This window comes from Sesamum indicum, linkage group LG9 (assembly GCF_026168435.1).
Source record: "Sesamum indicum cultivar Baizhima isolate 11 linkage group LG9, ASM2616843v1, whole genome shotgun sequence".
NCBI lineage: Eukaryota > Viridiplantae > Streptophyta > Magnoliopsida > Lamiales > Pedaliaceae > Sesamum > Sesamum indicum.
The window spans coordinates 21,471,230-21,480,847 of NC_142665.1; the positions used below are offsets into that span (position 1 = coordinate 21,471,230).

At 33.5% G+C, this 9,618-nt stretch overlaps 1 protein-coding gene across 2 annotated transcripts; it reads right to left on the reverse strand.

The window, feature by feature from the left end:
- Nucleotides 1-14: 14 nt before the first annotated feature.
- On the reverse strand, nucleotides 15-7,840 carry LOC105177848 (P-loop containing nucleoside triphosphate hydrolases superfamily protein). 2 transcript variants are annotated; one of them, XM_020699321.2, is made up of 16 exons: nucleotides 7,376-7,840; nucleotides 7,121-7,279; nucleotides 6,938-7,027; nucleotides 6,698-6,826; nucleotides 5,975-6,075; nucleotides 5,282-5,396; nucleotides 4,895-5,026; nucleotides 3,874-3,939; nucleotides 3,570-3,746; nucleotides 3,363-3,458; nucleotides 3,025-3,162; nucleotides 2,144-2,226; nucleotides 1,585-1,622; nucleotides 1,283-1,497; nucleotides 653-745; nucleotides 15-546 (listed from the first exon to the last, which is right to left on the reverse strand). In XM_020699321.2, the coding sequence occupies exons 1-15, from the start codon at nucleotides 7,607-7,609 to the stop codon at nucleotides 680-682; spliced, it is 1,839 nt and encodes a 612-aa protein (XP_020554980.1). In that variant the 5' UTR covers nucleotides 7,610-7,840; the 3' UTR covers nucleotides 15-546; nucleotides 653-679. The 2 variants fall into 2 exon arrangements, with proteins under 2 accessions (XP_020554980.1, XP_011099415.1); XM_011101113.3 differs by having other exon boundaries at nucleotides 15-552; nucleotides 7,376-7,839.
- Nucleotides 7,841-9,618: the final 1,778 nt, after the last annotated feature.

The window sequence follows — 9,618 nt, forward strand, 5'->3', positions numbered from 1 at the left end:
CGCAGCAGGGCATCAAATACAAGTCCACAACAATATTGAAATAAGATTTATCAAGTATCCTGCCGGTGTTTCCTCTTGTTCCCAACGAAGCACATTCTATCATAAAACATATACAAGGAAACAACATTTAAGTGTATGAACGTATTGATATGGTAATCTTGTATAAATTCTACAATATAGTGAATTCCAGCCTCTATGATGATGATGCCCTTAAAGACAGACGTAGCTAAGCATCTTTCATAAATTTAATTCCCAATACTTTCCAGTCTATAACATAATTAATCCACTCCAGCTTTAATGACTCAAAACAGACATTACTGTGCCGCATGTGTATTCTTTCCAAATTTTGGGTTGTGATTATTTTAGGCTGAGAGGATCGTCAACGGTGTTGATACAGAGGAAGCAGGACTTCACATGCTTAGGAACAGACCATGCGCCACTCCAGTGTCTTGTAGTCCACAAGAAAATCACCTCCCATCTCAGGCTGATTGCGCGGATGGCCTTACTCTTTGCCAATCATGTAATGTATGTTTTCAAGCTCATCTTCTGATCCTGACAAGTACATACAAAAAGAATATTTTCTATTTGCATCCAAAGTCAAAGTATTCATTAGTTATGCACATGCATATTTAACGCGCTAAGAAAATCATACCTCAATAAATTAATTTAGTGCTTTCTGTCAGTTACCATCATCCTGATTTTTACCTTTCCTCTTCATCCCAGCTCCATGTGGCCGCTTTGGTCCCTGGACCAAGTTGACTTTGTTAAAAATGGGATTATGTTTAAAATGTCACCGAACAAGTAGCTGAATCCTGTGATAGCTTGCTCTACAACTAACTGGTTGACCAAAAGATGCTATAAATTGACCATTTACAACAATAAACAAATTAACCTAAACCTCCAACTGAACAACTTCCAGTCTATCTATAGAAGTAAATAAGATTTGAGAAAGAACTATCAGGCAGCCAAATAAAGACATGTATGATGAAAACATGTTTGTTTATCCACATTCTCATTGGAAATATATCGATTTGACACTACACTCCAATATAAAACACAATTTCATTAACAATCCAAACATATTCTCATTACACATGAGAACCTAAACAAATATGAAAACACAATCTGAACACTCAAAATGAAGACATAAACAAACCGACTAGTAGAGTAGCACATTTCATGTCTAACTTGGACAAGGAATATTTCATAAAACTATTCAAATTAGTGAAGGGAGTTGCTTGTCAGGAAACTAGTGAACAGGAAGAGCCAGATAATATTTCACCTCAGCAGAAAATGTTTTCAGAGGATCTCTACTTCTTTTAAATTTTCCTCTAAATCCTTTACGGCGAGTAGAGCTGGGATTTCCCATGGCAGCTCGAGCAAGCTTTACAATCTTGCTAGCTTCTTGTGTTGTGGGGTCCAGTAAGTACTCAGGTACATCACGCAGGTGCTGAGCAGGTGCATTTTTGCTCAGAACTTTGTCGTGTTTCAATAGGTCTGATGAGCACCAATCATATAACAGTTATTAGTTAACTGAAGGATTGAAAGATACTAAGCGCTGGCATAATTTCAGTAGGCATTTACCTAAGTCCTTTGGGTTATCTTGAAAATGAGCCTTCAACCTACACATTTCAGAAATGAGCAACAAAATTAGTCAAAGCAATCCAAACTTGCAGAGTCAGTCAAAATATTCACTCCTACTTAACTAGGCCCCAGTCTAAATGAAAACTGTTTCAATAATGTAAATCAGCCTGACTCACTAGTAGAAGTTTCCAATTCCGATAAGAAACTTGCTATTATGCTTCAATAAGACAAAGATACATTGCCAGCTAATCATGATTGTGTAGTAATCTACATAAGTAATAGCAGATGACAAATTTTATACTGAAACAATAAAATGAAAATAATTAACAGAAATTATGTACTCAAAGGATGTCCCTCAGAGATGTACAATATGCCCACCATCTAATTTAGCAAAGTAGATACGTAGAATAAATGTAGACGTTTTAAATTCAGATTCATAATGGAACTGGGAAAGTATCCCTGAACAAAGTCCAAAAGACAAAGTCAGGATCAGATCAAAATGATAACAGAAGAACCTCAGTAATTCTTTTTCAGATAAGCTTGTCAGAAGATAACTCACTTTTCAGAATTGAGAATTTCATTTCTTAGATCCTGCGCACGTGATTCCCTCACCGCAATTTTTGTTACACTCCTTGCAACATCCTGTAAATGACATGATCTATGTTATGCACTCTGTAGCATTGGTCATAAAGAATAGACTTGTAAACATGTTTAACCAACACATTTTACCCAGAAAACAATTTTTAAATGCAATCAGCAGCATTTTTCATTACAATCAAACCGAGTGACTTTCACATGTAAAAATATCGAGCACCATAGGTCAACAACTAAAAGCATTCATTCATTCACATCTAATACTTACATTGAAGCAAGTTATAGGTTGTAGTTAAGGAAGCATAACAAATATTTGTTCTTAGGCTACAGCACAATTTTGCAACACCTCAACAATAGAGGTTCACTATAAAAGAAGGCATTGGGCAATAATTTGGATCATTCTTCAAGTTCAAGCATCCAATATAGAATAAAGCATACAGTTTTAATTCTTTGTAACAACAAAAAAGCAATTTCTTTTGACAGGACTAGAGGACTGAAATTTTGGCCAGAGGTTTTGTCAGTGGAGAAGTTTGAGAGCTCATGGAAGTCAATGACAAAGGCTACAAACTAGTTGAAACATACATTAAAAATCAAAATGTACATGTTAAGGATTTTGCAACCTTTAGGAACAATTTTACCCCACAACTATTCCATCCCGTGTAATATTGAGAAAACAAGTACTGATTTATACCAGCAAGGTTTCTGGTGAAACTAATTTGTCAAAAAAGAATCAACAAAGCGAACTCCTATTCTTGGAACAACCATGAATAGCACAAAATAAATTTCTCAAGGAGTTTTCGACTTGCACATGGAAGTATTTCCTTGGGTGAATAGAAGATTCAATACCTCGGCCCTGTAGCGTAAGGACTCCACAGCATTCTTACTAAGTAATGGAAATGGAGCAATAAATTTTGAATCCACACTGTCACTTTCACCCAAAAGGGATTTAATTTCTTCAAAAATCTCCATCTCTTCCGGAGAGACCTATTCCAATAGCAATAAGATGCCAAAGTGCACATGTCAGAATCCTACAGCTATTATACAGAGGAATAGCCCTAGCATATTATTGTATATCATGGAAATAGCACAATAAAATTCCATTTACTTTCGGGCAAAGAAATTTGCAAGTAGGCTAGGTCAAAGTTTTATATGATGGGGCTCAAATTACTCATCGAGAATCTCACCAAAGAGACAGATGCACCAGTATTATATGCTCTTCCAGTCCGTCCAATCCGATGCACATATCCGGCAGCAGTTTGAGGCATCTCAAAGTTGACCACCTAATGGAAATAAGATCAATCATATATGGATTATAAATTTGTCTACTCCCTATCAAATTAAAATCAATGTGCTAGCACGTATAGTGCCTACAAGTTAACAAAGCACCTCACCGTGTGCACATTTTTGAAGTCTATTCCTCTGACTACACCAAATTCTGCGTCTAACTTTCGCTTGGAATGTTTTTTAGATTTTTTTCGAGGAGCACGACTTTCCTTATCATTATGCTCTTCTGCTGTTTGACTCACATCGGTTGCAATAAGGTAATCAAAAAGACCAGCATTGAATTCCTGTAATGGAAACAGAAAGATGAAAATGATGCCAAAACATCATTTGTATTTTCACTATGAAAAAAGCAAGGGCATTAATAAAATTGAGTTCAGCCACAATATACAAACACCACACTTCAACAAGTACCTCAAGAATGTGTAGACGAGAATTTTGAGGCAGCTCAGCATTTAAAACTGCAGATTTGATCCCAAACTGCCAAATTAAAACCACAACCAGCCTCGTGATTCCAAGAACATATGAGTAAATTAGCAAGAACCTTCCACGGTTACAATATGCGACATTGCGAAATAGTTATGCATTGCATCTCCAGGTCCAAGCCACAGTGACAAGGCTTAAACTAGGCAATACAAGAAGGAACCCCAATCACTTCTGAGGATTTCATAGAAAAATGAATTGGCCTATGATCTGCCTACTTGAAATTGGGGAGTCACTCTCAGCTATTAGTTGGAAAGAAATCCTGAAACAGTTCAAATTTATATACAAAAGTAAATTGTTATTTCTCTTCTCTTTTTTATTATAGATATAAAAATAACTAACAGTCTAAAATTAATTACAGAGGTAAACTTTTTGTTTCTCTTTTTTTTTTCATTTTTCGCTTTGTGTATTTTTATATGGTATGCATGTTTGTGTATATACAAAAGTAAATTGTTATTTTTCTACTCTTTTTTATTATAGATATAAAAATAACTAACAGTCTAAAATTAATTACAGAGGTAAACTTTTTGTTTCTCATTTTTTTTCATTTTTCGCTTTGTGTATTTTTATATGGTATGCATGTTTGTGTCTATACAGCCCTAATGGAAGTTGCTTCATTGTGGGTAATTGGAAATGCTTCTCTTCCATTACCCTAACTAAGAGTATGAAGTGCAAAAGGCACAAAGTAAATACTGCAAATATGTTACAAATGAAGGCCATTTTGATTCGTTACATTTTACAAGTTAGATAATCATGTATTTTTTTAACTCATAAGTTTATCAAAGACATGAGAGCAGCTTATACACTGGATACATCTAAATCGAATAAATTTTATCATATGCAGGCTCAGCTATCCCTAAATTACGAAAATCCGAAGATATTCTCGGTTCCATAGACACAAAGCATATACCATAGCATAATCACAATGCAGTAACATAATGAACCAGTCTACCTGTTCAAAAAACAGCTTCAGTCTAAAACTCATGTCAATTGAATTAGCAAAAATGAGCACTTTCTTTTGGACCAGCTCCAGCTTCAAGAGGGCAAGGATGTGCACAAGCTTGTCCCTGGCACTGCATGAAATCTGTAAAAACAATACATCAGTAATAAAGCAAAAGTAATAAACTTACTGCATCAAACATAGTCAGATAAGGAAATTAAAAGCAAGATTTACTGAGACAGATTAACATCAATAGGAACTCCAGATTTTCAAAGAGAAGTTCGCAGGAAAAAAACATAATTCTTTGAGTCCACAAATATAAAACGAACAACCTACAAATAAGGAGACCAGAGTAACAAAGCAATTATTCAAGCTGAAGAGAAAAATAGGAAAACTTACATAAAATTGCTGAACATTTTTGGGGATAATATCATCCTTTACATCTCCCACTTCAGGTAAAGTCAAAATGTATGGATTATGTAGAATAAGCTTTTTCAGCTTTTCAACATCAGCACTGAACAATATCCATTAAATAGAGGCATCAGAACTGGTAATAGTTTTTAGTTAAAATGATAAAAACCTACTGATGAAGCAGATGTGTCAGATGAACTTCCAAATTGAATTGTGGCAAAAATGGGATCAGGTCGCAGAAGGAATTATTACCAAAGTCAAAAGTTTCAACAGCATAAAACAGTAATCTCACAGACGAAACATAAAAGCATGGCACTACAATAAAATTTATACAAGAATAAGCAGCACTTTTTTCTGAAATATAGTTTAGGGAATCATCACAGTTCCCAGCTCATTTTACAGATTATAACCAAATGAAGGAAATACACATCGTAAGCAACTTTCTAACATTGATCTGATGAAAACAGATAGGAGGTTTTAAGGGGGTGGGGGAAAAAAGAAGAAGAAGAGGGCAAATTCAGGATATATGCGTGTGTATTTGTCTATGTCAGTGTGTGTAAGCATTCTAGCCACGCTAGTGGAGTGAGTCCAATTATAGATTTCAGATCTTAGTATAAAGGACATCAGTACATCACCATAACTATGACCTAGTTATTGCAACAACATTATCAGTAAACACACCTTGATGTAGCAGACATGAGAAGGCATTGGCAACGCTTTGGAACATGAGCTGTAAGCGCTTTTAGATCATCCTCATATCCATACGACAAGAGAAGATCTGCCTGAAATGATAAATTAAGTTCTAAATATCTTGGTAAATTTCAAATTACTTCACATATCCATTAAGTAAATATACAAACTGTTCATCTCAGATAGATTTACATAGTAATAATTGACAACTGCTATAATTCCTTGTATATCCTCTGAATTATGGAAAAGTATCTTGGACAAAAACTTTCAACTTTTTTATTTCTTACAGACACATAATTCATGTTTGTAATTCAATGTATGTCTATGTTACAAGCATGATAATAAATTTTGAATATTAATATTTTATGAAAAAGCAGATGGTTTTACAGCACTGAAACTACTATTATATTGAGAATGTCAATAGAAATGTGTAATAATGAAATTATTTAAAAGAAAATACTTTTACAATATCTATACATGATACAAGCAACCAACATATTAATAAACTAATAGGTATACATGTGAGTTTATCCTAGGACTCTCCATTTCTCTGAACTACATGCTCTGTTACACTTTTTTTTTTTCAACTCAACTTTTCATCATAAGCTTTAAAAAGAAGTTCCATAATACTTGTGTTCTACAAGCCAATTAGAGTGAGTTAAAAATATCCACAGGATTAATTAGTTGGAATAGGAAAAAAGTGAAAATACAGACCTCGTCAAGGACAAGAACTGATAGTGATTCTTGAAGAGCTCTAGCTTGAAGCATGCCACTTGACAAGCATGTTTGTACACAAGCAGGAGTTGATACAATGATATCAGGAAACCCAGCCAACGATGTTTTCTATGAAAAAGCATGATAAGTAACTCTCCTCAGATTTATATGATATGTCAAACTGATCGCAAGCAATAACATATAAAACTAATTAAATTCTGATGAACTAGATTTACCAACCAAGTCAGAAGGAGACATCGTGCTTGTCAATTGAACAACTTTTAGTTGCACTCTGCATAATTCAATAAGAGACATCGCCTCCGAATAAACCTGAAAAAGCAAACAAAAGGACCATATGTAATAACATAAGCAAAGCCAGAAAAAGGCCAAAAAATCGTAGTAACTGTTTTCAAAGACGATTACTTGTTGACATAATTCACGAGTTGGAACAAGAATGAAAGCAGCAGGAGCAGAACTCTTTTTCGAAGGTGAATCAGCAAAAAGCTTCTGAAGCAGTGGAAGCAGATACGCAAATGTTTTCCCAGAGCCGGTTTTCGCTCGGGCCACAACATCTTTGCCTTCCTGTCAACGCGCAGTCAAACAAACTTAAAATGTAGAAAAATCTAACAAGGTAAAAAACTAACACAAACTAAGAAGATTAATTAAGAAGAGAATTACGAGGATAAGAGGGATGGCGACACGCTGAATTGGAGTAGGCTTTTCGATTGATTTCTTGGATAGGGCACGAATGAGACGGCTATCCAACCCCAACTCTTCGAAGCTCTGCTCTTCCTCATCCTGTTCTCCTTCCCCTGCTATAACCGTTTTATCTTCCGCTTTTTCTTGTGGTTTATCCTTTTCCTGTTTCTGTTCGGCATCATCATTCTGCGTATTGTGTTTTCTTTTTGCCATCGGTGAATATAATTTTGGGCGACAAGTGAGAAGTATGACGATGACGACGACGACGACGGGAATGGCACTACGGGGATTAGGGTTTTGAAGGGGTTTTTCGTTTCCAGACGGGTACGGGTGCGGAACGGGTGGGCTTACAGTGCACTAACCCAATTGGGTTGGTTTTTGTTTTCCTTTTCTTCCCCCGTCCTTCCGATTATAAACGGGTCGAAAATTGTCGACTTCGCCAATTGATATTTGTAAGTCCGCACAACTGTAAACGGGTGTGGAAATTTGTGCAGAATTTTTTCTCCTTTGGGTACTTTACTAAGAAATCTTTTATTCTTTTTTCTCCCAGGACTAAATATATTTAGAGATAATTATGTTTCATCCTTTGAGGTTTAATATAACTATACACATTTTTTTTATAATTTAAAAAATTAAATTTAACACCCCTAAAGTTTATTTTCGTCTAATAAATAAGTTTCTCCGTTAGTCAAAATTTATTGAATTTGCTTATATTAACATAAAAATTGAAAAAAAAAATGATATTTATGCTTAATTGACTTATTACTGACTTATAGAATATAAAAAAAAAATTATGACTAAACTATCCTTATAACGGTGAAAATATACCTCATCATATGAAATAACGCGTGAAGATATATGAGGGTAATTTGGTCATAAAAATATTTATTTGTCTTGTAATAAATCAGTAATAAGTCAATTCGGGGTAAATATAAATTTATTTTAAATTTTTTGTTAATATAAGTAAATTCAGTGGATTTTGACTAAAATGTGACTTATTTGTTAGACACAAGCAAACTTCAAGAATTTTAGATGTAATCTCCTAAAATCATAAAAAATTTACTGTGTAATTATATCAAATATTAATAAATAAAAGTGTAATTATCTCCTATTTAAGTTCCTTTTATCTAATCTTTATGCAATAACCAAAAATACAGAATCGCCAAAATTAAGAGTTGATTTGGTTAAATGAAAAGTCTGATAAAAACAAAAGGTTAATTACATTTAAATTCTTTTAAAACTATAAGATTACACTTTCTTCAAAAAATAAATCTAAAATTACCCTTATACCCCTTTTAAAAATTCACCGTTTATACTAACCTATTTTTTATTAGAATTTGGATGAATAATATTGACTTTAGCAAAATAATTACACAAATTTTTAACTATAGCCCTCATTAACATTTTCATATGATAATCTTGTATTTATAAGGGGAAAAATATAATAATATTAACCTCATACCACACATATATAGTATATTTGTCTCCTTATAAATAAAAAATATACATGAGAATATTAAACAAGTAGCAAAATTAAAAATTATGTGCTTCTTTTTGCTCATGCCAGCATTCTTCGTCTAGACATGAATGAAACGATGTCAAGTATAAATGAAGAATTTTCGGAGGAAATGTAAGTGTAATTTCAAAATTTTCTAATGAAAAGTGTACTTTCGCTTTTTTGAATGGATCTAAATGTTATTAACCCCATAAAAAAATCTACTCCTTTTTTTCATCGATCACAATTATATAATCAATTTTAATTATCAACAATCAATTTATTGATAAATTAGCTTTTTCATTTCTTTCTTTTTTTTTATTTTTTAATGTAATATATTGATTTATATATTTTATTTTATTTATAATATTATTTTTAATATACTTTAAAATATATAAAAAAATTATTTATTATATGCACACAATAACGACATGCGCAACGGATGGCATGTTATTAAATGAGCAGTGAATGGAATCACTCCGAACATGACTCAATTCTGTTCTGAATCTTAAAAACAAACATGGATGGCAGATAAGGCCCCATTCTATCATGACAAACATGCCCTTCTCCCACAATACATTAATCATCACATCAATTCATTCCACACTTTTCAAGCCTGCATTTACTTTCGGTGCAACCCCTTTTTTTCTTCCTTCTTCCATCCCAATATTTAGGGTAACCCTAATTTTATTGCCAAACAGTTAGCTATTTCCATTTAAAATTTAGT

What these genes read in the sequence shown, in the direction of transcription:
- LOC105177848 (XM_020699321.2), bottom strand. Translation starts at nt 7,609, where the DNA reads ATGGCAAAAAGAAAACACAATACGCAGAATGATGATGCCGAACAGAAA. An exon ending in ACTTCAAAAATGTGCACACG is followed by an intron (nt 3,459 to 3,569) that starts GTGAGGTGCTTT and finishes TATTTCCATTAG; the next exon opens with GTGGTCAACTTTGAGATGCC. An exon ending in TGAAAACATTTTCTGCTGAG is followed by an intron (nt 746 to 1,282) that starts GTGAAATATTAT and finishes AACTTGGTCCAG; the next exon opens with GGACCAAAGCGGCCACATGG.